A 27504-nucleotide genomic window follows, 5' to 3' on the forward strand; every position below is an offset into this window, starting at 1 on the left:
TAATTTATTTCGTGCACAGCATTGGGTATCCGCGGCAGAACATTCGGACAGAAAATGGAAATGACTGCATGAGGTGGTTTTTTCGAAGAGAGGCGAAACGGTTCACCGAGCTGGTCATATCTTGATTGTGGCAGTGACGTGCGCGTTAAAATAAAATATGCTTCTTGACCAGCATACATGCATCTCTATCAGCAATGCTGAAACAACGTTACCTTCACGCTAGGAAATCGTAATTATTAACGGTTACTGCTTAAAATAATAAAACGTAACATAAATGAGCACTGACTGTCATATACTACAAAATCCAACGTTCTAGCAGCTCAGTATTTTTACTTCGCTTTGTCAACGTAGCCCCAACGATGAGAGAAAGAACCAAGGTTGTGTTTGATAGGCCAGTAATGTGAACTACGGATTATCTTGAAGAATGATGGCTGATGCTTTGTCGGCAATCATCATGGTAGGCGCGTTCAGATTTCCAGTTACTATCGTTGGCATGACAGATGCGTCCACGACGCGCAGGTTCTTCAAACTCCAAACCCTGAAAACAAATGAAGCATTATTTCAGTGGGAAGGCAATACAACGAGAAGTAAACGGACATTTAACTAGATGTTTACAGTTTAGGCAGATGAGATTTATAGCGGGCACAGCCCATGCATCCAGGAATGTAGGCTTTTATCTTGATCAAGATAGATGACCAACTCGCCCAAGCAGCCGTTTTAGCAAATTTTATCTTGAACCGGCATTAAAGAGAAGGTCTTGTACTCAAAGCAGATACGTCGGTAATGGGGAAGTTGGGCTTCGTCAAGCCGTAGAAACTGTGTGTGTATATATATATATATATATATATATATATATATATATATATATATATATATATATATATATATATATATATATATATATATATATATATATATATATTATTCAGTGTTATTTTCCACCGCACATTTAAACTCAATGGGGCACTAAAGTGAACCAAATAATTGTCTAGGCTGATAATTATACCCTGAATACTGTAGTGTCATTAATTTCACCCCGATACGTGTATTCATACTTGAGAAAACCACTGTTGAAATTTTCACTCTAAATTTCCCGCCGAAATCTTCTGTGGTGACGTCACGGGTTTCAAAGTGCTTTTTCGTATTTTGGCCCCATTAACTCAACCAAACTTTCTAAAACATTGTAGGTTAAGTATCTGATTCCCTCAGATGACAATGTACTTAATTTTTGCCGATTAGGAACTACATAGTCCGTAGTAGACACCGTTAAAATCTGACGTCACTGCGAGAGGAACGGGAATTTCAAGGCGGCGTCGGTCCTCGCATTTCTATTCGCACGTTTTTTCGCTTACCAAGTGTCTTCTCGCAGCATGAGTGGTGTTGTGGCTATTGTGAAGGAGTAATTGTTCGTTTAAGTATGCCGTTCATATTCCTCGAAAAATGTTCTTTCTTTTAGGAATTTCACCTTAGCGAGAAATAAAAAAAAAACTTTTCGACGAGGCGCATTGAAAGTAACATGCACAAGCGCTCGCTTCCAACTCAATCTGAAATATTTTTTGGACATATGCATATATGAACAAAACCATGCGCCTGTGCCATTAAATTTTACAATACCACACATGACCGAAAACGGTAATAGCCAGCCAGCAAAAAAGACAAGTGCATCGGTAGTAATAAAACACAGGCAAAAATAGCAGCTCTTACTTCCCTCTGCGATGATGACGCAACGGGACTTTTTGTCAGGCTAGAATAAGAAAGCCCGCTTACCCACTGACGGTCTACCTCGGCCGTTTCTGCCGCCTTTATTATTGTGCGCTCTGAGACCCAGCGCGATTTCCCATCGTGTGAAGGTGTATTCGTTTTACAACCTGTGCATTCAACCGCATTCACAAGATGCTCACGGTGCTGCGACGCATGGTGCTGTATTCAAGCGGCAACTACGCGAAATAATTTGGATCACCCCCTAAATGACGCTTCAGCGCTTAATATTTACTTCCTGCTATGAACACACTCTTGCTTTTTGCGATGTGCTACAATATTCCTATGCAAGGCACCGTACTGCTCGACGGAGCGCCCATATATGTACGCTGTTTGGTATTTGTAAATGTGTTATATATTGCTATCTTTACTGAGAAGTAACATTTGACTGGTGATTGAAAGAATGTTGTGTTGCACAGCTGAGCGTCGTTATAACGAACACTGACATATCAAATTATCGATTAATAGCGAACCGAACACGAAATTTAGTTGGTCACAATTTATTTCCGTGGCATTTATTCTAAACCAAAAACACGAGAGCCGCCGCGATATCGGTTTTAGCGAAGAAGTATTTGATACGCTCGAGGCTCAAAGATCGAGGGCTAGCATAAAAAGCAAAATGAACTAGAGACGTGAGTCGGGCTAGTTGGTGCGTATTAACTGCAGACATAATTGATTAGCGCAAAAAAGAACGGACAAGGTAGAGACGACAGACAGGACGGAGCCTCGGAGCACGGAGGGCTCCGTCCTGTCTGTCGTGTCTACCTTGTCCGTTGTTTTTTACGCTAATCAGTTATGTCAGCAAAATGAACATTGAAGAACAATTAACAACCACATGTCGTTTATTCCGATAGCAATTATATGGTCAGTCTCGGCTGGTTTCTGCCGCCGCCGTGACGCACCGGATATGTATAAGTATGTATATATATATAAAAGTCTCAAAGAAAAATAATTGAGAAAAATGCTTCCGAAAGGCGGAATCGAACCAGCAACCTCTCTTTCCGCAGCGCGGGGCGCTAACCACTACGCCAGAAAGCGCAGATCCTCCAGGTAGCTAACGGCGAGCGTTATATACAGACCCTTTACCGCTGGCAGGACTCAGAGACGGCAGGCGCTTATAAGTGTTTCTTCATTACCAGCGAGATGGCGCGAGGAGCGCACCGGGCGCATTTAAAGTCGTCGGCCAGCTCGCTCTCTTCTTCTAATATTTGCGCAGGGTGAACCTTGCTCTTCCGCTGTCTGCTCGCGCGGTAGCTGCTGCCGGGGAGTAGATATTTCTGCACCGTAGCAGCGCGTTCATCACAGGCCGCTTCTCTTGCTATCGCATTCATTGCTTCTCCCTTGCGGCGAAACTGTGACTAAATTTGAGTACATTTCAGCCCTTCAGTGCCAAAAAAGCGCATTTGACTGATTGCCCCACCGTATCAACAGCACAAGGAAGGCTTAAAAGCTCCTGCGACAAAGAAGGGTGGAACAATAAGCAGTGCGGACGCCGCTGACATGGTGACGGGGCTCAAAAACTACATGGACAGACTCCCCACGACCAAAACTACTGAAGTATCAAAGGCCCTCTAGTCTATAGACATTGCGGAAAGGTTCACTCTACGCAGTGCTGTGACTAGACGATGATCGAATCCTACTTGAAATGAATGTGATAGCAGTGTTACTCTGTGAAGCGACCTTTGTTCTGCCGTAGTTTGACATTTTCTAATTTTACCGGTCTATGTAGTTTGATACGCCACAAGGAGAAAGACAACAATTACCTCGTTTGTAGTGGTTTCGACTCCAAGATTAATGCGTTTTTTTTACCTAAATATTGCGCCGGTCAGATGGCCGATTTGTTATCGCCTGTTTTTAACTTTATTTTTACAATAAATATCGCATATAACAAACTATATTATGGTCCTACAGTTACTTCGTTACAAAGAGGTTCAACTGTTATTAGGCTATCGCGCGCTTGTGAATCCAGTGTAACCCAGCAGCGACATACATTGTCTGCAAGTGGGCGCTCTCCAGCAGCTCTAATAAGCTTTTGCTAACTATGCTGCACTGTGAGTGTCATGCTGGCTACATTGGCGCTCGTGTTGACAGCCTACATTCGTGGTAGCAACTACTGAAGGGCTGTCAATTATGAGATAGAATTATCGAGTCACGCTTAAAAACACGATGTTCGCCACAATTGGTCGTTTACCTATACTTTTCAGTTATGTTATCGATAGAGCTATGCGTCCATGTTTTAAATAAAACGATACGCAATAATTCGTTTTTACTGAAGATACGAAAAACGTTTAGCTGTGTTTTTTTTTTCTTGCAAAGCTTCCACTAGTGACTCTACTGCGATGCGCAGCGTATCACCTGCATTAGTTTTCCATGTTACTCATTTTTGTATTTTGTATAACTGTGATGTTTCTGCAGAATGCAAGACAAGCGTCTTAGTGTTATCAACACAACTAACAAGTATGCTTGAAATAATGAAAACTGCACAAGTGATTTCGAGAACGGACTATAGTGCTAAGGCCATGTAGTTATGACATCGTGACAGAAGGGTACATAGGGACCAACAGGCACTGCGCCAAGCTAGTAGAGTGGCTGAATAACACAAACTGTGTGCAGACTCCGTGAACCAATTTACTCATGATGCATGGAACTGTACGAAAGGGCTACACCGAGTGCAACTACTTCATTGGGATTTTTTTACTGGAACAGTAAAAAAAGAGGCTTTGCATTTGTTTTACCTCACAGCATATATCGGACTTGTGCCATCGTCATCATTGGCTCTATTTACGCCAGCTGGCAGTCGGAGGCTTTCGCGTTCACTTGTCAGTCGTTAGATAGCGTTTCACTGTCTTTCAATCATTTTTCTCTCTGCCTCTTCCAGCGCGGAACAACTACGGGAACCGATGACACCCTTGTCCTTTCTAGGCAGAAGTTTGCTGTTCATTGATGGACGCAGGATGTGCCTAGTGATTCCTAGTAGAGTATAACACAGCCTGCAAGCCTGCAATTCTGCATGTGACGAACAGAAATCCAAAATTGAGGTGTCCTCGGTACCGATGAGGGCGATTGTCTTCACGAAGGAATTTCAAATTAAAATGCTAGTATAAAATAGGCGCCTAAGCATTTTCTCCCTTCGTCGCTAAACAACAATTGTATACTGCAAATAGTTGGATGCAGAGGCAATCGCCCCCACTAGACCTCCAGTCTGAGCGATGATGGCAGATATGTATATTATTTTCTCGGCTCAGGATCGCCCCATGCCGATTCGATCGAAAGAACGCGCACCTTAGCTTAGAGTCCACTACGGATCTTTCATCCGAGCCCATGGGACACGTGCAGCAGGCGTGCCACGTGGTGTGAGCCAAGTGCCGTACAAGGCAGGTCAGGTAGGGATCGCTCCACACTTCTCCTTCCGAGACGCACGATTTCAGAGGGATGTTCCAAGGTTTCGCTCCCACGGCCCGCATGGCATCGCTCTTCATGAGGCGCAGCGCAATCTTGGCCGCTGTCGAAGAGATATAAGATAATTAATATTAATAATTGTTGGGGTTTAACGTCCCAAAACCACAAAATAAATATGAAAGATGCTGCAGTGAAAGGCTCTGGGAATTTCAACCACCCGGGGTTCCTTAACGTGCACCTAAATCTAAGCACACGGGCCTCAAGCATTTTCGCCTCCATCGCAAATGCGGCCGCCGCGGTCGGGATTGGATCCCACGACCTTCGGGTCCGCTGTAGAGCACCATAACCACTAGACCACCATGGCGGGAAGATACAAATGTGAGGAATGGATTTGAACCCGGGCCCTCTGCGAATGTGAGGAATGTGCCTTTTCTACTTCGGCCCTGAAGCAACATGTCTTGTTGCTGACGTTTTCAAGCTGCAGTGTTGCATCTTATACGCCCCTAAAAAGCCATTGGAGCCATCTATACACGTAGCGCTACAATCTGTATTCATGTATGAATAGCGAACGCGGTAGAGGTCGAAGAACGCTATAGTTACTTGACCACGTCAACAATGCGAGTAAACCACGACCAGAACGTCATGGCTTCTGCGTCCTTCTGCTGCACAGATACCGTTGTCTAGTAACGTTCTGTATAAAGATGAGCACGTGCGGGTAGTTGTGGCACTCTGTTCAAAAATATATAAAAACAAAGATATTCTTCTGGCTTGGCATACATTTTTTGCTGTAGTGTTTCTTATTACAGTAAGCTTGAAGAATATTCTGTTATAGTTCCTTGGCTTTTATCATAACACCTGTTATACAGAATAACCTTAAAACAGTTTGCATGTTAATCATTCTTGCATTTTGTCAGTATTATTAAAACTGCCTACTTACTTGGACCCATTGGTCTGCTAGTATGCAATAGTAAAAAAAAACAATAAAGAAATATCTAGAAAACTGAGGGACGCTTAAGCTTGGCATTCAAGAGTTGAACGCGATAGCGACATCCTGCCCGTATTGCGTACTTCGACCACTTAGTGCATAATGTTTAATGCATGCTGTTACTCGAGAAATTCTAATTGGGCATTACTGAAATGTAATTGACAAAGCACGAAGTGGTCACGTAGCCGCAGCACGCCGAGCTTTGGTGTGAGTCTTCTCTGCCTCCTTGCGTGGCCGCCCTCGTTGTCGTGCGCCACTTGACACTGATGCGCCACCAAAACTCGCCGATGAAGAAGACACCGCAGTGTTTGCGCTTGTAGACGACACAGAATCTACCACAAGCGTGTCAAGAGCCCGGTGACGTGAGAGAACGTCTGTGCGCGTGTCATTTTTTTTCGAAGTATCAGTGCACCCAGTAGTGTGTAACAGAATGCGCGCACTCAGGCATGTGCCTTATGTAATGGGTAGCATGCTATAAACCAGGAGAAACTGTGGACGAGAAACTGTTTTAGAGGTTGCGATGCACCCACTATGTGGTCTTAGGAGAATGCGCGCAGTAATGCATGTGCCTTTTGTAATGGGTGGATGGCTCTACACCACGAAGTCGTTATGATCTTCATGGCAATGTACGCTTGTACCACGCGATACTACTGCGATATTACATCTCGTACTGTGACATCTGCATACAGGACACGTATGTTTTTGAGGCATTAAAGTTACTTTCAGTACAGTTCGAAGCAGAGGTGCGGCTGTGAGTTAGAACACCTGCTTTCCACGCAGACGGCGTGGCTTCAATTCTGACTCGGACCCATCCTTTTTATTACTTATTCTATGTGCAGTTTTCTCGATATTTCGGTCGCGGAGAAGATGATAATTTTTCGATAATTTACGCCGACACCGACACCAGAATTTCTGCGAAACGAGCTCTTCAACGCCATCTCGTTAATAAATAAATATAAACAACTAGAAGTGACCTGTGGGGCATTACCATTTGTTGTAGTTGGAGAATTCCTACTGTTAGAATGGTATCAAAGATGCGGAAGCGCCTAAGCCTCTCACGCACCTTTGTGTTCACTATAGCGAAGGGAAACCAAAATAGCACGCTCTATTGGCTATTCCTTCCCTGCATGGAGCGATTGTGCATGCACTTGAAATTTTCTTCAGAAAGGGTAAGAACAACCACGTTTCAGGCTTCAAGAATTGCTGTGAAATCTCGTTGCAACATTTCATTGCAGTGTAACAAAGTTATATAAACACGAGCGACCGGAACTGAATTGTCTAAAACAACTGCCATCCGAAAATGGGTGGCCTAAGAGGCTGCTTGCTTGTGCAGCTCCTTGATATGGCTGCTTTTGAACGCCAATGAACTACCATTCATGAGAATCGTTTGGATGCTTAGGTTTCTGAGATGACTTTAAATGCTGGGTTCAGCTTGCTTTATAGAGAATTTCGATCCGAACAATTGTTTACATCTTTCATAAGTTCGTTCTCAGCCACGACGTGCACGATAAACTGTGATGCACGGATTTCGATTGTCTAAGTTGTTTAAGTCAATAACATTTCTTTAAAAGCGGGATACAGGACAGAGACAGAAACAGTAAAACAAAGCGAGCGCTCTTGAAAAAATGCAGTGAGCGTATTGGAAATCACCTAACCTGCATGTTGTTTAAGTGATCCAACGTTACACATTCAATGCCTTCGTGCTTTTTAGGCGTGGAAGTTTTAGCGAAAGGACGTTTACTCATACCGTTATTCCGACTACGCAATATAGTGTGAGGTGTATGTTTGGCTGTAATTATTGCTGTAAGAAATGTAACGCGTGGTACTCAAACTCCCTCCTCTTCGATGATGCCTCCGAGGGTACGCAGGTGTTCTGTAGATATAAATCCCTATTGCATCGACAGTCTGTTGGCGCATTCGCTCGTAAACCAACATACCATTGTTCTACCATTATTCAAGCGGCGACTATATCTCGGAAGCTGCTGCTTCTTACTGTACTCTACTCATAGATGTGGGACATGGCCTTTACGAACAATTTTACACAGAATTGCGTTCGGCGTCGTTTAGTAAAGCGTATGCCTGCGCAACTGCTAGAGAAAAAAACCCCAAGAATGATACAGAAGGTGCGAAGTCGCACCATTTTAACATAAATAGATCTCATTCAAGAGAATATGTGTGTTTACCAAACTGCAAATTCATTTTGCATACACCGGTGGTGACAGCATGACATCCAAGTTAAGCCTACATTATCGCTTTTGATGAGTTGGATTGAGTTTTATTCTATGGTTATATGACCAAACCTATCCCTGAAAAACATATTTCGAATTATTTACGACATACTATATCAGTTTAGGAGCTTTGCCATTAAGCCTGTCTCGCCCACTAGATGTGTGCCACACCGCAACGGGTCTTTGCCTGCGCCATACACGAAGGGGCTCCGGCTGAGCTCTTCGTGGATTGCCGGCGTAGATCCCTACGATGATGCTTGATGACAGTACGCATATTACTTCAATATTGAAATATTTCACTTTTTAGTAAGGACGTAGTGTCAAATACGAAATTGAAGTAGTGGCTAGTTCCGAAAGTGGTTTGTGAATTTTTTGGGGTTTTCATAAAAATACTTCACATGAAAAGCCGTAGAATTGCGGTCGTTAGATCAAACTTTCTCATATCACTTTAGTAGGTACTGGAGGCTTCTTCATTTATTTATGCTATTTATTTATTTATATATTGATTTATTTAGTTATTTATACTGCTAATGTCCCTCAGGTCCCAGAATGAGAAGCCAATCACAATGAGATAAAATTTGAAAATAAACACGCGAAGATAAACACTATGGCAAATAACTAACAAGCCTAAGTCAAAAGTAGCTGAATACTTAACCAAGATAATACAAGATAAAAAATATATTTCATAATAGAGAAAACAAATCATGCCAGATAATTATTCAAGTTTTCAATGTTGCTCGCTAAATTACGTGGCAGCTGCTGCCAACCAATGATTGGTTAGGGAGAAAATGAACACCTTTAAAATTTCTTTTCGTTGTTCGGGAAGCCTTTAACCAATCTTATAGACGAAGTACGGTTTGTCAAGTTCGGGAATTTAGTCATAGACTGGAACTCACTAAGAGCACTGCATTCGAAATGCATTGTTATCAATGAGATTAGGTATGCTGTGTGACTCTAACCTTTACAACCCCGTTACGACACCGATCGACAGATTCTGAAGGCAGCTCTTCATTTTCAATGCGGTTCGAGCTTGGACAGCTGTGGCACTTTCTCGGCCCGTGTCAAGACAGCGGTCGTGCGATGCGCAACACAAAATAGCGGTTGGTGTTCTTGAGGAACACTCGACTTAACCAAAGTTTGTGAATGACTCTTTTTATGCATATATGTGTTTGTGACCGTACGTACTATTTGTACACGTGATCATTGTATATACCATAGTCATCACTCAATACCTGGAGTAGCAAGCCACGGCGACAAACCAGGCTAACCTCTCCAGGATGTTATTCATTATATATATATATATATATCAGATCTTATATATCTCGGATCTTAATCTCAAGATGTACCTTCAACTGCCGCTTTAACGTCGTCAGGATGGGTCAAGTACTTTGGGTCGATGATGGGATGGTCAAATGGGTTAGCTGTCCTCAATTTCACATAACCCCGAGACTTCGGCCTGTTCATCACAGGAACCAGAGCAAATCCATGCCGTCCTCGATTGGGCAAATAATATTGGTCGTAAACCTGTGCAAAGATAAACAGACAAGCGCATTATAAGCGATAGTGAGGGCTGTGACAATTGATTTTTTTAATGACTAAATGTTCGCGCCCGTTTCAAGTTTATTACATTAACACCCCTGAATGTTCTGCGAGGGCACATTGCCAGCTTTAACATAATAACCTAGTAACCGACGCCAATAAGCTCACGCAATGCCTCTTCATGCCTGCGACGTCACTCGCTTTTTCATTGAGAAGGGGAGGGTCCTCGTAGTTCAGTGTAGTCTCCGCAAGGAGCGCTCGTAGCCGACACTACTTCCGGTAGCGTCCAAAGTGACGTCGTCACACACACTGGCGCAGCGTGTGCGGCGGACGTTGCCTCCGGGACTGCAATCGACATTACTTTGGTCTCGAAGGCGTAAAGGTTTAGAGCGGCCACCGCAACGAGCGTTCGCATGCGACACCCTTGTTGTGGAGCAGAGGAGGAGGGAGAAGGAGAGGGCTGGCAACCAGCTTTTCGGCTCGCGTCGCATGGATCTCTCTAGAGGAGGCGTTAGCTGAGATTACTGCGAGTTTTTCTAAGATAAATTGGATAAATGATATTAAACGATTTTACGGAGGCTAACATGGGTGCATTAAAGTTTGACATCAGGACAGCACGTAAAATGTTTCTACAGACTCCCTATATTTGGATCCGAAGTGTTCCTCGTGGTCCTAGAGGTGGCCTTAAAATATTCCGTCCTCTCAACGTGAACAATTTACCTTGCTTAGTTCACACTAAATAATGAAAATAAATATAGCTGAGCATCTTCTAGTTGAAACGATGTGAAGTGAGAAATATGGAAGCAGGTGTTTTGATTAGCATGTCCCGAAAACTGATCAATGTGAAGGAAACCGGCACGTGACGCATCATATATAAATCAACGCCGATTTCTGGCAGCCACGTCATGGCGCTTATGACTAACAACAAGCAATATATTGAAAACGAAACGCCATGCAATCTGACTAGCGAATAATGGAGGGGAAAAGTTGAGGTTGTAGGCTGCAAACAGTGTACGCTTTAGCCTTTAGAGGGCGGGAGCAGCCCACGCCCGTACACGACAGACACAAATAAAATTTAAGAATACATTTTGGTTGCATACAAGTCACCAGAGCAAAGTTGTGCTGCATAAATATAATTAAAAACGTAGATTTGCACACAATGCGAGCGGATAAAAACCAGCAAAGGCACTCAAACCAGTAAACTGAGCCCAGAATAAATTGGTCTTTTCTATTTTAAGAAGAAATCAAATTAGCACACATAATATTGAAACCATGTTTCCACTGACATAGGCGGTTTTCGATCAAAAAGTTTTGTTAAAATTGGAACCGCAGTTGTTTTTTTATTTTTAGAATTAACTTTTTGAAAGAGATTCGCTACGTTATTATTTTTTCTTCTTTGGCACTGCATGTAAGAAAACAATATTTTGCAGAAATGTTGCGAAGGCCCCGCTCCATGTTTGACACTTCTTCAAGTTTCAGTGTTAAATTGAGAACGTGCCTAGGCGCATCAAACTTAGCAAACTTTTTCGATTTGGGCCGCGATTGCCATTTTCCCACGTTTTGTTTTTGTTTTTCTAGAGAGCATATGGAAAGCACGGATGTAGTTCACAGATATTCTATTTGAAACCCGCATAAAAGATTCGACACAGCGTTTATACTATGTGTTAAATTCGATCGTGAAAGTGTATAATATGGGAAAACATTGCGGTAAGCAATACGGAGAAGCCCGCGCCGACGCATTCAGATATTGTATTGGCACACTTGGAGCGTTTTTCCCGCAAATAAAATTTTCGGTCCCGTGCACTTTTAATATACCGACATAAAATATAATAACACAGACGAAACAAAAATATTGAGCGGACATGCATGTTCGATGTACCGTGGAGTCTCTCTAGCGCGATTCCTGATTGTAACTTGCGGACTCAAACAAGCAGTTTCGAATAAAAATATGATCCAGATTCCGCATCTGTTTAAATCAAACAGAGCTAGATCCAGTAAATCAGCTCTACATCAGCACCTTGTAACAAAACACGCCAGGCCTGCGCGGAAAGCGCAGCACAAGTCACAGGGAAAGCTGGAAGAGCGGCATTTCTAGAGCCCGTTATAAACTCTCTTGTGGTTACAAATACAAGTACATTAGCAACGTACCCATTACGCCACAAATCATCATTTTTCGGAAGTTGGGAAGCACCCACAACGACATTATTCGTTATTCTGCGGAGAAGCGAGGTACCATCTGTAAGGCATTATGCGCATTTTGTTGATGCGACGGTTGATGACGATGAAGAATTATGGCTGAGCCCTTTCTAATGGGTTGGAAGCTTTAAACGGCCCACTAGTTACGTAATTCATATTGTGTGATGCCCGGTCGTTATTTCACTTTCCCACCACGCTTTATAGCCTACGTTAACCGCAGAAACGGAGAGTGAGAAAGATAGAAGGAATTAACTTTATTGAGAGCCTGGGGAAATGGATCATGAGAGCGTTATGGGCTTCCTTGGCAATCAATCGAAGTGCACTTGCGAGAAACCCACTGCGCTATGAATCATAATTTTAGTGAAGTAGGGAAGCAGCCACTATGCAATTTTTCGTCATTCTGTGGAGAACCATGGTACTCGCCAAACACATGTAATGCATTATGTGCACTTTGTTGATGCTGTGGCTAATTACGATGAACAGTTATCGCAGAGGCCTTTATAATGGGTTGGAAGCATTCAACAGCCCACTCGTTGCGCAATTCGCATTGTGTGATGCCCGGTTACAGAATTCGCGTTTGTGTGACACCTGGTTGTTATTTTGCTCTTCTACCACACTATTTTACATATGTTAATGTGGTTCCTTCCCGACATGAAGCCTGTATAGGGTCTTTTTGCAACGCAGTTTCAAGCACCGGCATGACCCTGAGGTCGAACACTGGGCTCCCACGCAGAGGACCAAGGTTTGAACCTCGTTCCATCCTGAATTTTTTTTTCTTATTTCCCTTTTTTTTTCTTATTTCGTGCGATAGCGGTTACGGACACCGGCGGCGGCGGCGGACAAATACGGCACCAAAAAACGGCCGTTGAAATGACCTCATAACAGCTTTCGCTGTAAAACAACTAACCAGACCACATCCAATATGTTTCAATTGTGACCAACTTGCTTTGCTGGCAAGCTTTCGCTCCACAATTACTTTTACAGCGAAAGCTGTTATGAGATCACAACAAGGGCCGTTTTGGCACCGTAGTGATCCGCCGCCGGTGTCCGTACCCACTATCGCTCGAAATAAAAAAAAAACCAAAATAAAAAAAAATCTTCTAGGATGAAACGAGGTTCGAACCTCGACCCTCTGAGTGGGAGCCCAGTGTCCTACCTCAAAGCCATGCCGGTGCTTGAAACTGCTTTGCAAAAACACCCTATACCGGCTTCATGTCGGGAAGGAACCACATTAACATATCTAATGTAGCGTGGTAGAAGAGTAAACAACAACCAAGCGTGACACAACGCGAATTCTGTAGCCAGGCGTCACACAATGCGAATTGCGCAACGAGTAGGTTGTTGAATGCTTCTGACCCATTACAAAGGGCTCTGCCATAATTCTCCATCGTCATCAGCCACAGCATCAACAACGTGCACATAGTACCTACAAGTGTTTAGCGTGTACCACGGTTCTCCGCAAAATTACGAAAAATTGCATAGTGGCTGCTTCCCTACTTCACAAAAATTATGATTTATGGCCTAGTGGATTCCTCGCAAGTGCACTTGTATTGGTTGCCAAGGAAGCCCATAAGTCTCCCATGATCCACTTCCTAAGGGTCTCAATAAAGTTAATTCCCTTTCTCTATCTCTTTCTCACATTAGCGTATGTTATAAAGCGTGGTGGGAAAGTAACATAACGGCCGAGCGTCACACCATGCGAATTAAGTAACTAGTAGGTCCTTTAAAGCTTGCAACCCTTTACAAATGCTCATTTGTAATTTTTCATCGTCATCAACCATCGCATCAAGAAAGTGCTCTTAATGCCTTACAGATGGTACCTCGCTTCTCCGCAGAATGATGAGTAATGTCGTGGTGGGTGCTTCCAAAGTTCACAAAAATTATGATTTGTGGCGTAGTGGATACGTTGCTAGTGTATTGTGTTGGTAGCCACAAGAGAGTTTATAACGGGCTCTAGAAATGCTGGTCTTCAAGCTTTCGCTGTGACTGTGCTGCGCTTTCCGCGCAGGCCTGGCGCTTTTCATGGCCGAGTCGGTACTTACTGAAGGACACAATATTGTCGCGCAAAAGTCGAAGAGGAAGACAAAGTAACCGACTTTCCTACTTCTTCCTGCCTGTTAGTGTTTCTTTTCGAGTTTTGCGCTATGGTATGATGTCCTGCTTAAGGCACGATACTCCAGCGCCTTGATAATATATCGTCTTGGACGTGATTAGAATATCATGCTCCAAGGCGGTATATGTGAAATGTACGACAACGAAAATTATGATATTGGGCGCCGATCTCTACCCTGAAGAAGAAGAAGGGATCCAAATGGCAAGCCATTCAGTCTCCTTAAGGCAAACAAACAAACGAACCAAGTGACAAGAAGCTGAGACGAAGAAGTAGAGCTGAAGAATTTTTAGAACCATGCAATATGTGTTAAGAAACAAGGAAACTCTGCGGACTGTCCAGAAGAGTGCACCTGTTGCCAGGAAAGACCACTCGCTCTCTAAGAGTAGTCTTTGCCATCACGCCTATGCAACAAACAACGGCAACGATGAAAGCACAAGGATGATGTGAATTTTGTCACAAAGTACTGCAACATTGATCGTTCGCTCCCACTTAGATTTCTTCCGCGTAGACAATTCAAGCCCAAATGAAAGATAATAAAAGATAGAAAATTACATCTTTCCGTAGAGCCGTACTTGACAGGTAGCATTCCAACGGTAGCGCTGAGGAAGGCAGCGACTGCAAGGCGATCTCTGCATCCGGGAATTCCATCGATTCATTCACGAACGACGTACTAACAAACGCAAGAGCTTCAATGGATCCAGGGATGGAAAATGGACCTGTAGAACAAACGACAGTAAGTGTTCCGGTGGAATCCTTAGATGCAGTGTCACCTATGAAAGAAGTAATGTATATTTTTACATCGTCTAGAGCTCTGTAAAATGTCCATCGTTTAAACAGTGAATTGAACGTCTTCGAACTGCTTTTATTTCGGACTACCCATGGTGAAGTATGTATGAACTCAAAGCATGACTTCATAATTGAAGCTCCTATGCCTGAAGATGTGACGCCTAATACATGGATGTGGCGGCTTCCAAAACTTCTGCCTGATATCACTCCCACGCATTTTAAGGGCGAAGCACCTCAGGGTCTCGGCTTGTCGGCGTGTCATGTCGTCGCCGCGGTAAATCAGGTTGCCAAACTATGGTTAAAAACAAGTGTATATCTGGTCAAAGCCGGTTTAGAATAAACTAACATGATTGAAAGTATTTTATATTAAAGGAATTGTCACGATTTATTTGCATTACTTAACAGAAATTTTGAGCACATGTGTCTCGAAATTGGTTTCAAATGCCAAGTTTTCTTCTGTAAAGCATACTTCGTAGCATGCTGCGGTGTGAATCAGGAAGACTACTTACGGCAAGCCTGTCTCTCATTTAAATGATTCTAACCGGTTTAACGCAAAAGAGGGCGCCACCGCCTCGGCATGGGCGCAATTGTTGCTCCCACCGGCGCTTCGCCGGCGCCAATGAGCGCGCGCCGTGTGGCAAGAGAGCAAACGGTGCGCGATGGCTTTAGAAAACGCCGACGCAGGGCCGATGAAGCTGTATGCGCCAAACAAGCAGCGGCCGCTCGGAAGCCGCTGCTCATATTAGTAAAGTACTCTTTGACGATGCCAAAAACACTACGCTCCCTGCGAGAAGACGCTTTTAAGCGAGAAAACAGGCAAAAACAAAATGTGGGTGGCGACGCCACCTTGACATTTCCGCACTATTCGCCGTGACGTTAAATGGTTGACGGCGCCTACTAGGGACTACGTAGTTCCTAATTGGTCACAATGAAGTACATTGTCCTCTGAGGAGGCCATAGACCTAACATACCAAGTTTTTGGTAATTTGTTGAGCCAATGGCGTCAAAATACCATAAACACACTTTGAAATCCGTGACGTCACGCGGGATGATTTAGACGCAAAATTAAAAAATGAAACTTTGAACTTGATTTTCTCCTCTAATAATAAACCTATGATCGCGAAAATAACGACATTAGAGTTCTCAGGGCACAATTTATCGATCTAAACCAATTCATTGTTTCTCTTTAGTGTCCCTTTAACCCTTTCAGTCCCAAATTAATTATTTTAAATGAAAGCACCCGGTTTTTAAATTTTGAGATGTGCATGGTCATGGCAGTCCAAAAAAATGAAAAAAATCTCTGCTCACACTTTTCAATGAAGAGTAATGATTGTCCAAATAATTTAATTAATAAATATATTTTAATAATATTTCCATTATTTTTACTCGATTTCTTACTAAACAGTTATTTAGATGGGATAGCATAATGCCCAGTAGTCAACGTTCCAATTTTCGACACAAAACTAAAATAAATGCCGTATCTCTGCATGCTGAAAACAGAAGCTGCCTCGGCGAAATGCAACACCGACTTTCGCTCTCAATCAACAACGCCGCCGCCGGCACCGACACTAGAATTTCTGCGAAACGAGCTCTTTAACGCTATGATGTTGAAATGTCAGCGGTGGTGCACGAAGGCAGTGAGGGAAAGGGAACGGCAGTGCTGGGGAGTGGGCGGGCAGTCCCTTAAGGGGCGTTCAGGGTACGCGCGGTGTTGGCGCTGGGAAGGATAATGCGTTAAATCGGGGTGAAACAATAACTTTAAGAAAGGAGGAAGCCCTTCCCACACCACTACATATAACGAGACTGGGAGAAGGTGGAAAATAACAGCGTCAACAACCGTAGCTCGACATTTCATGTTATTCATGTCATGAACTGTGAATCAAGATTGTCACGCACTCCCATTCTCTTATGCTAATTTTCGCTTACAACAAGTTAAGGAGACGACCACGAGGCCACACAGACAGACAGACAGACAGACAGACAGACAGACAGACAGACAGACAGACAGACAGACAGACAGACAGACAGACAGACAGACAGACAGACAGACAGACAGACAGACAGACAGACAGACAGACAGACATGTGGTCCAAGTGTCTTTTATTCGCAACGAAATGCCTCGCATTTGAAGCAGCGTTGGGAAAGCTTAAGTAGTTCCTGCTAATTCAACGTTAAATGGTGGTGTAGTTCGTATTGATCGATACATAAAACACATCTAAGATATGAGGTAAGTGGTGAAGCCGTGAGCCCATGCTAATTTATATTTACGACACGAGTTGACCACAGAATCAGAATGCTGTAAGCATGTGAAGTTTCACGAAATATTGAGTGTTCATAATATTTCTTTCCTACGAGTACTGCAGGGACAGCAAACAACTATGGTAGTTCGGACAAGTTAAGCAAAACACTCCCAAAAATGAGAATTGCCTAAATAAATTAAGGAATTCAGGAATGGAGAAAGTGAGGAACCACAACGCGAAGAACCAGCAGTCTTATTTCCATATTATTGTTTAAATTGTAAGTATTGGCCTCTAATTTAGGTACGACTTATTCCCAAATCCAACTCCGTATGTCCTCGGAGTGATCATCGACAGGAATTATAAGGGACAAGAAGGCGGACGTTAACTCTTGACATCTTAATTAGCTGCCTTTGTATGATTAATTTTCATAGCACGTACTTGAAATGGCAAGAAACCGAGAGGGTGCGCATTTGAACCAGCCAGCCAATTAGAACAGATGAAATTGGAATATTAAGCAAAACGACATTGCTAGTTAATAGCTGAGGCATAATTGAGGAGGGACATATTTAATGCAATCAGATGTCATTTCCGTGCCCCCTACCTAAGTATTTTAATATAGAACGTCGTCTCAAGTGTAAGATCATTAGCGTTGAAATGATAAATGATGGGCCTCTGATAACCAATGCTAAATATCACACAGGGCGATGGACGGCCTCTTTTCCTCTGGTAAGGAATTGTTTCTTGAACTCTTATTTTTTAAGAATTGCACGAGGGCATCTCAAAACCATTTTCACCGGATGCGGTACATGATAGTGTGCACTGCGACCAGCGCCAAAATGCTTTAGTTTTTCTTTCCGGTGAACATGAAGGTGTCGTTACCTGAGCGCTTCAACGTGTAGTTAGTCACCGTCGAAAGCCTGAAAATGTTAATGCCGGTTGGCCAACGAAGCGTGCCAGCGATGCCGTTGACGTGCATATGGTCCTGAAGGTTTTCGCCCACCGGTAGATCAGCGACGACAGGAATCTGTATGAGAGATTTACCGGAAAGGTATTCTCGACCAATAACAGTAATAATGTCTGCCGTTTAACGTCCCAATACCACGATATGATTATGAGAGACACCATGGTGGAGGGCTCCGGAAATTTCGACCACCAGGGGTTCCTTAACGTGCACCTAAACCTAAGAACACGTACCTCAAACCTATTCCCCTCCATCTAAAATGCAGCCGCCGCGACCGGGAGCCGATACCGCGACCTTCGGGTCAGTTGTGGAGCGCCGTAACCACTAGACCACTGTGGCAGAGCGTATTGTTGACCAAGTTCCGTTCAGTTATGTGCAAAGCGCAACACTATCCTACTCCGCCAGCAACTGACTTCATTTACACTCAGTTCTGCGCAATGGAGGCTTAGAAATGAAATGTTAGGTACTACTTTGTGGGCGGCACTGTGAAAAAACGAAACAATGAAGACAGCTTCGCACTAGGGTGCCAAGCCTGAAGTGCGAAGTGGAAGGTCTTCCTTCTTTCTTTTTAGGTTTCGCTTTTTTCCTCATCTGTTTGTTTTTCTCTCCTCTCTCTGTTTTTGCTGTCTTTTGGTCACTACTTCTATTTATTTCTCTATGTATTTGTCCTTCTCGCTCTTTCTATCTTTCTCTTTCTTCCCCTTCTTGCTTTGGCTCTTTCTCTCGCTTTCGTTCTCTCTCTATTTATTTCCGTCTCTTCCTTTCTCTCTCTTCGTATCTATTTCACTTTTTCTTTCTATGCTACGCTTTACTCTCTCTCCTCCTCCTTTCCCTTCTTCTCAACCTCACTTCCCTTTCACTTCACCTTGCTATACTATACTATGCAAGGCTACGCTATGTTCTGCTAGCGTGCCTAGATAGCCGAGTGGTTAGGACGCTCGCCTTCGGATCGTGGGTGCTCGTGTTCGAACCCCGCCTCGCCAAGAAATTTTTTTTTAGACAACTTTTTGTTTCTTCCGCTGTGTTTTTTCTCTTTCTTTCTGTCTCTTTGTAATCGTTCTCTCAACCGTGAGTGTTATCCCTTCCCACGCCGGAGAAATTGGCCCACGTGTTTTGGGAGTGAAGCACAAGAGGTAGAAGAGGATGAGGAGAGCGCGTGTCGATTCATGATGATGATAGTTTCTGTACGCACTACCCGGCGCACCCAAAAGCTGAAAGAGCTCCGCTTTTAAAGGAAACGTGACAGTTCTGGCAGAAGTTTTGAGAATTACTCGAAGTACAACGTCTAAAATGTTACACGATAAACTAATTCGACTTAGACTCTCCTACTGATACAGGTGAAAATTAGAATCTGCGTTTTGTGAAATGTTGAAATGTTACACATTTTCGAAGTTGTTTTTACCTATGAGCTATGCATCACCAACTAGCCTGCCAGCAAATGTTATTAAAGTAAAAAGAAGCAACATTATACGTTTCATTGCAAGCTAAATTGTCTTTTCTGCCCAATTTCTAGAATAGCTAAGACGTAGAAAATGATTCTGCATTCCCTGTGGACATGGTAAACTAGTTCGATTTAGACTCTCCCACTGATGCAGGTGAAAATTAGGATCGACGTTTCGTGAAATGTTACACGTTTGCTAAGCTCTTAAATATTTTTATACCTTTTTGTACATTTCAAAAGGCAGTTAGAAACTTGAAGCTTCTTAGATTAGCGTAAGCGAGTAATGTTTTCACCGATGGCTAAATGATAAAGGGTCATTTATAACTCCGCTCTTAAAGCATTCAGCCAAGTTATAACAAACCTTCAGCTGCTCCAGGTCATGACGAGGGCCGATGCCTGACAGCAAGAGCAACTGAGGAGAACCGATGGCTCCGGCCGAGATGACCACCTCGCGAGTAGCGTTAACTTGGTACACCCTACCGTGATTGACAAAACGTATTCCGGTGGCACGTTTTCGATCAAAAAGCACCTGGAAGAAACCAAGACATATTTTTTGAAGACCGAAAAAAAAGGGGACGGACGTTGCGGTTCAGCGCTTGTCCCGCAGCTTGCCTGTTTGTGTGTGTGTACCTTCAAAACTATGGCACATACCCAATCTGGGAGATTGGCCAAGACTTTCTTTTGCTTTTTGCACTGTGAAAATGAACGTGTATCAACTATCCCGCATCCCGAACCTTCTACGAACACATTCCATTTCACAGACACAGTTAACGATGTATTAAGGCGATGAAAAGGATTGCAAGTGCAATTGTGCCAAATACAACCGGAACGACATCAATATCGATGCATCTTAGAAAATATTCATGTTACGGACACATATGCATATTATAAAAGATGTAGTAAGGATGAGGAAGTAGAGGACTTCCTACGTCTGTTGCTGAGCGCGCGATCTGCCTTGGTGTTCTGCCGGTGCTCCCGGGACTGTTTAAGACGTCACTGCTTCATCACATATCGTCGCACGAGAAATTTACACCCCCCCCCCTGGAAAAAATTGTGTTGACGGATTTGTTCATGTGGTAAAGCGCGCGACGCCAGTGACGGCCGAACCGCGAAGGAATTGCTTAACCCTAGAGAGCCCTAGATTAGTGCCCAGGTTAACAGCAGTTATTGGAAGGCCAGACCAATCTCATTTTCGCCTTGGCAGATGCATGTATTGGCTACCTGCTGAAGCTCACGCTTATATTTGCCACACACTTCTTGGCAATTTCTGATACTTCATTTTTTTTTTGTTCAAACTAGCTCATGAGCATGATTATGCATCTCCTGTTCCGCCTATAATGACCACCACGTGGGCAAAAGCTGTGCGATGAGAAATAAGACCGTGCTTGCCAAATTGGATAAATTGGACATTCTGATCACATGCCTCAGGCGGCAAAGCGGGATGTGCGTTTACTGTACAAACATGGATGCGAACTGTCTGATCTCGCCACGTATAGGAACCCTCATGCGCACATGCGGCGTTAGCTGTCGCGCTTTCCGATATGTCAGGCGAGTTTTTTTTCGCTCCGGTAGAACAATTTTTCTTCAGTGGCTGTACAAAGACGTCATTCACGGGATGCGGCGTTCCATTACCGCGCGAAATGTGAATTGCTATGACAACTGCTCTATAAATTCATTAGGAAATTAGACTGAGAGCAACAACTTCCATGTGGCAAACAGGTGACCGCAAAACGGCAGCTTAAAAAGGAACAAAGTGACTTGCTGCCACAACAACACAGTTTGTGGCCGCCAGGGTCTCTGCCGATCGCACACAGCTCATCTAAATAGCAGTCACTCTATTAGCCGTTCGTTCACGTCAAGCATTTAGGTAATTTTCATGACCTTCGCGACATAATGGCCGCACGCATCTTATAGCGCGTGCCAAGAGGAACCGGCTTTTGCGAATGACACAATCGGGATCGCCAAATTTGGTCGAACCGTTCTTTACCTTGTAGCGATGTTCAGTCGCGCATCAATCTGTCAAAATGCTTTAAACCGCAGGCCCTTTCAAACAATTTTATTACTGACACAAATGAATGATGAGATGCGTCCGCCAATCGAAACGTCGGCCAGCCTGCCTGTGGACTTCAATCCTGTTCAGATAACTTCTACACACATTGTGCTTTCATTACTCGGCTGCCGCCTGTTCATTGGGTTTCCAAGACAGAAAAGTAGCACGGTTGAATAAAACAACTAAAATTATTTGTAAAGCAACGGGGCTGTTTCGTAAGCGTTCTGTCGCAAAACGGAGGCGTTGACGGAACAAAACATCTCGCGAGGACGAAAGGCAGCAAACAGCCAATAGGCGTGCTGAGAGAATTCAGCTACGCTCTCAGCGCATGAAGAAATAAAGAATTATTATATCTGAACACCAGTATTGGCAGGCATTGTTTTTCAAAGCTTGAAACGGATGAGCGCGATGACTATTACATTATTTTTCTTAATGTCTTGAGTGGACACTGAGTGGTGTCGCAATTTGACGAGTCGTTCGGTGCTGGGGGCCGGTTGCAATTTTCGCAAACTATCGGCATGGGATTGGGGTAAGCCAGACACAAAGCAGCCGAATGCGATTCTCCGGCCCCAGCGCTTACGTTTCAATCCAATCCAAGTCGTCCGGAGTTCACTTCGTATCCGTTCTGTCGAACAGAATGGGGCCACCGTCCGTTCTGTGCCAGAATGATTGGCAGCACTGCCGTTTCCGGTTGCTATTATCACGTCTTGACCGTCATACGAGCGTCGTCCAGCGCCGCGCGGCTCCCTCCCGTCCTCTCGCGGAGTTTCGTTCCGTCAACGCCTCCGTTTTGTCACAGAACACTTACAACATACCTTTCTGCAGATGCGCTTCGTCTGCAACGCAGACGAAGCGCATCTAACAACTGACAAGCTGTTCTGAATGTAATTTCGGGGCAACAGCTGAACGCTGTAACCATTGCGACACAGGCTGCTAAAGCACGTTTGTATTGATCTTTCATGCAGGCGAAGGAAGCGCTGAACAGAAGAGAATGTGGAAGACATGCACAACGTCCATCTGTTCTTACAGCTTGTAATTTATTGTTTAACGCAGTTTTCACAAGAGTAGACATTAACGGTGAACAAGGATATAAATTCAAGAAACCGTTATTAATTCAGAATTAAGATAATTCGCCTAAGAGGAAAGTTTTCTGCGCTGACTACATCTGTTAGCGCAATATTATTTATGAAAAAAAAAGAACATGTAAGCACGTGGTAAGTAAATTATAGATGAGTGCGTGTTTAGAGGCGCAAGGGGGGGGGGGGAATGCCCGAAGAAATTAGTGAACCATGCTGTTCCTCGGCCCATACGCTCGCACACGGCGTGCCATGTTTCTTTCTCATGGATCATCGTAGTATATAGACGAGTTTGCGTAAGACACATGGGCGCCGCCCCTTGAGATGTTAAATAAATATTTACTTTTTTAACAGCGCAGCTGTTGAAGATTTTCGTTGCGCCGGGTAGTGCGAACACAAATTGTCATCATTGAAAACTGGCACGCACTCTCATCGTCCTCTTCTTAATCTTCTGCTTCCCACAACACGTGCACCGATTTGTCCGGCGTGGGATGCAATGAGTGAGAGAATAAGTACAGAGACAGAGAGAAAAAAAAGAGGAAGCGACAAAAAAAGAGAAACAGAAAAATAGAGCGAAAGAAATGGAAGAGTGTCATTAACAGATAAAAACGATAAAAAAAGAACAAAACAGAGAAAGATAGAAATAAACATACTAAGAAATACAGACAGAAAAAAAACGAAGAGAGCGAAATAATAGCGAGAGAGAGAACGAAAGGAAGAGAAAGAAAGCATACCACAGCCACGTATAGTACGGTACAGCTAGGATGGGGATAGCGAAGTGAGGGTGAGGAGTAGGGACAGGAGGAGGGGAAGGGTGAAGCATAGCACGGCCATCTATAGTATTGCAAGGGGTAGCCATGAATAGTATAGTATATGAATGGGTGAGAAAGCGAACTGATGGTGCGGAGGAGGGAAGGAGAAGAGCAAAGGGTGAAGAGACCACAGCCATGCGTAGTATAGCATAGCAAGGGGTGGGAAAGGGAAGGGCGGGTGAGAAGGAGAGATAGGCGAAAGGTCGCCACCAGCTCTACTGATTCCTCAGTCTTCGAACCACTAGTGCGTAACTGCCCCATCTTTTTTTCTATATCGCGAGATGAATTAATAAGGCCGTGAAACGTCGCTCGTCGAATGCACCACCCCAACAGCTTTCATGTGAAGGCGTGTACCGTAGAACTCTTCGTTTAGTTGTTAACGATAAAAAACGGCGAGTTTAATAGCTCAAGGCGGCGGCACCGAAACCCATTCCTAAAAGAGGCTGTACCCGTGAACCGAAACTATCTAGCTGAATTTCATATCGGCGCACTGTAGCTTTAGCAGCTGCGAAAGCAATCGAAGTAAACAGCAAGAGTGGTAGCCGTCAGGATGACCTCAGAATATTCTTCAATGTTTTCACTTTCGCATGTGATTTATCGAGGCGCAAACGAAGCACCATGGAAACAAGCCGCTGTAGAAACCTGTGTCGCTTATTTCTCTTCACAGCTTTTTTAATCAGTATGTCGCGTATTCGATCAGGTTATTTCACCACGTGCTCGCATGATCCTTTCCGCAGGGATTGTTGTATGCAACCACAGATCAGAGATCCTACTTTAGCGCCAATTTCAGACACAAAGAACGGGAAACTGCGACACGCACAAGCGCTCACTTCCAACTGAATATTTGTTATACAGACACATATTTATAACGGTAACCGAGCGCTGCGCCACTCCGCTTCCACAAATCACGACACACTGAAGTGATAACTAGTGAGTTTCTAATACAAAAAGCCTCAGTTACATGCAAGATTAAAGCATGTACATAGTTCACCTGGTAATATCAGGTGCAGCACCTAGAAAGTGCAATTCTTTCTTTGGCGGGCAAATTCAGGCGTACGTCCTCAGCTGTGTTTGTACCCCTGAATTTGAATATGTGCAGTGCTCTACACTCATTCCTGCGCAAAGATCACGACAAATAATAGAAGCAGTAGAAATGGCCAAGGACGATCACCAGTGTATCAGTGTGCTGTTCATTGCCCTGTCAAAGAAGGAATTGCTTTCTAGGTGCAGCAAGTGATAGTGCCAGGTGAACTATGAACAAGTTTTAATTTTGCGTGTAACTGATGCTTTTCATCTTGTAAGCTGACTAGTTATCTCTCTGGGGTGTCGTGATTTGTGGAAGCGGAGTGCTGCAGGCTCGCGCTTACCATTGTAAATATGTGCCTGAACAATAAGTATTCATTTCGAAGCTGGCGCTTGTGTAAGTTGCAATTTTTCGTCCCTTGTCTCTGAAGTTTATGCTCGAGTAGTATCAATGGAATACCAACTAGACCAAACATGCCCATTACAGATCAAAAGACCATAAACTTACAACTTTCTTGGCATTATTTCTCCGGCCAGAGGCAAATAAGAGCACACATTGGTTATAGCTCTATTAGCGGCCTGCCAACAGAGCAGACCGATTTGCTTGACTGATGAATCTTTCAAGAGAATAAGCAAAAGAAGTAACGAACATTGCTTCCTCTACATGCGGCCTCACACCTTCCAAGCAGGGCAATTAAGTTATCTCTAACGTATCATCTTTCCCAGAATAACTCTATAGGGACAACCTCCTCCAGTGCGTTCGCAGGCAATACATGTCGCCGAAGGTTCCTGAATAGGCAGCTGTATACGAAACACAAAGCAAGTATCGTAGCTACAAATCGATCCTACGCAATTCCCTTGCTCTGGTTTCAATGTTCCGGTGACCAAAATTTCTCACTCACCTTTGTAGCATGGCTGTGTAGAGAAATGTGCAAATTTTTCCTATGTAGTATAGGAGTGATGAAACATTTGCTAGCGCTGCAGCGCTCGCCGTGGAGCATATTGGCTTGCAGTCTGGAGCACCCTGTAAGAGAGAACAATTACAGCGTCACAGTATTTCTGAAGAATGCATTTTCATGAGATCACCAACATCGTAATTTTGGTACCGCTGCTGAAAGACGGCTTCCTCTGCGTTCTTGGATGCCTTCACGTATACACGCATAATTTCTTAGAATTTCCCGCTCATAATTAAGATCCAACTGCGACTCACTCGCATACGACATGTCATCTTGTGTTGCTTCAATAGCATGGCAATCAATCACAATTATTTCGTTACCCTGTAGACATATTAAGGAATGCGTTCGTCGTGTACATGTTAATTCTAAAATGTAGAGACGCACTTCCCATTAAACATTTCTTCGTGCCCTGCTAATAGAATCAAGTTCGGGTGTGTAGCATAGCGATATATCTTAGCGAACCATAGCTTTACCGTGCTACGCACTACAACCTTATATGAATCTGAAATACCCATCATATACTCGCGATGTTAGATGCGGCTTACAGTGAACAGGAAGATTATATTGAATTTAAACGTTTCTGCTATGTAAACCACTTAGTACAAGAATGGTTCTTTTCTCTCCACTCTTCCCACATGTCAAGCTACACAAAGAACACGAGGAACACAGAGGCCCGTAAAAATGAAGGGCAGGAGGGGGGCGAGGATGCTGCCAAATGGTTGATTTCAATCAATCGACAATGTCCCTCGGCCACAATGACATAACCTGCCCACTAGCTGTGGTGTACTCACGACACCGCTGTGCACGAAATCGGGACATTACAGCAATAGTCGCTGTTGTGAGCACAGACGTAGACTGCAATAGGCTTGTCGCTGATGCTCTCTACTTTCTCTTACTGACTTCTGGCTATTACAACGAATAATAATAAATTCGGGTGTATTGTGTGCCATAACCACGATATGATGGTGAGGTACGTGATAGTGCGCCTGAATCAAAACCGGAAAAATTATGACCGCCTGGGTTTTCTATACGAACACCTAAATCAACGTACACGCCCCCACCTCAACGCAAGCCGTTCATGTGTGAGCGATCACAATCCCAATCGCGGTCAAGGTAATTGATTGCACACCTAGAGATTACTCCCAAGGGACACTGGAGCTATTGCCGTCGCCACATGTAAATATCTTCCACGGTATCAGTGCGTAGCGCTGAAGACAGTAACAGTGAAGGACAAGGGCGTCCGCAAAACGTTTTGCAGGTGGGTGCATACGCGTAGGGGGCTTCCAGAACAGGCGGCCATTCTTTCATTGCCCTGACCTGACCGACGACTTGAAAATTCGGCTGGCAATTCTGAAGGCCGTTTCACACGGATGTGCGGGACCGGAGTGTGCTAGTCAAGCTGTGTAGCTTATTGCTACTGTATAAGAAAATATTATATGCAATTCCAGGCCACCTCCCCCTCCGGACGCCCATGGTGAAGCATCGTTACCCTCATTGCCCAGCGCCATAGTCAGTTGACAGAGGGGAACTCACCCGCCTGTGATCTTCCGTTGTAGTCAATGATGGGGTAGCCATTTTCCTTGCAGGCTTCCAAGAACGCTTCGCTCAGACGAGTATGCGTATTAGCATACACCACGGGTATTTCTCCGGTAGTGCCACGATACATCTCTGCGTTAGAAATAACACAAACGGTGCATTTTTATATTAGAGGCGAATTTTCAATCATCCGCTAGCCATACGTTTATTGGTATTTGGAATGTCCGAAGATTTCTACACAGCAGTTTTTAAGAAGAGCGCATCTTTATCCATCTGGCGGAGTCTTAAGTCTTATAACCGCGAGGTTATTTCATCGAGGTTATTGTTTCTTATCGTATATTTCGAGCTTGTATTAGAAGATATCATGCAAGACAGTTCTGCGTTATGGATAACACCAGGTCGAAG

At 43.9% G+C, this 27504-nt stretch overlaps 2 protein-coding genes across 2 annotated transcripts; both read right to left on the reverse strand.

The window, feature by feature from the left end:
• Positions 1-244: 244 nt before the first annotated feature.
• Positions 245-9869, reverse strand: LOC119400697 (alcohol dehydrogenase [acceptor]-like). The gene is made up of 3 exons (XM_037667699.2): positions 9717-9869; positions 5041-5260; positions 245-538 (listed from the first exon to the last, which is right to left on the reverse strand). Exons 1-3 carry the CDS (start codon positions 9832-9834, stop codon positions 406-408), a joined length of 471 nt encoding a protein of 156 aa, XP_037523627.1. The 5' UTR covers positions 9835-9869; the 3' UTR covers positions 245-405.
• An 8216-nt stretch (positions 9870-18085) lies between these two features.
• LOC119400698 (L-sorbose 1-dehydrogenase-like) lies at positions 18086-27229 on the reverse strand. The gene is made up of 4 exons (XM_049417407.1): positions 27097-27229; positions 25510-25631; positions 20008-20175; positions 18086-18268 (listed from the first exon to the last, which is right to left on the reverse strand). Exons 1-4 carry the CDS (start codon positions 27227-27229, stop codon positions 18086-18088), a joined length of 606 nt encoding a protein of 201 aa, XP_049273364.1.
• Positions 27230-27504: the final 275 nt, after the last annotated feature.

Source organism: Rhipicephalus sanguineus, chromosome 7 (genome assembly GCF_013339695.2).
Source record: "Rhipicephalus sanguineus isolate Rsan-2018 chromosome 7, BIME_Rsan_1.4, whole genome shotgun sequence".
Taxonomy (NCBI): domain Eukaryota; kingdom Metazoa; phylum Arthropoda; class Arachnida; order Ixodida; family Ixodidae; genus Rhipicephalus; species Rhipicephalus sanguineus.

Coding starts and splice junctions, on each gene's coding strand:
- LOC119400697 (XM_037667699.2), bottom strand. CDS start 9,834: ATGAACAGGCCGAAGTCTCGGGGTTATGTGAAATTGAGGACAGCTAAC. Junction 5,261..9,716: donor CGTTAAAGCGGCAGTTGAAG/GTACATCTTGAG, acceptor TCTCTTCGACAG/CGGCCAAGATTGCGCTGCGC. Junction 539..5,040: donor GTAGTGGACTCTAAGCTAAG/GTGCGCGTTCTT, acceptor ATTTGTTTTCAG/GGTTTGGAGTTTGAAGAACC.
- LOC119400698 (XM_049417407.1), bottom strand. CDS start 27,229: ATGTATCGTGGCACTACCGGAGAAATACCCGTGGTGTATGCTAATACG. Junction 25,632..27,096: donor CAACGGAAGATCACAGGCGG/GTGAGTTCCCCT, acceptor TCTCTCTTACAG/GGTGCTCCAGACTGCAAGCC. Junction 20,176..25,509: donor TACACAGCCATGCTACAAAG/GTGAGTGAGAAA, acceptor GGTTTCTTCCAG/GTGCTTTTTGATCGAAAACG.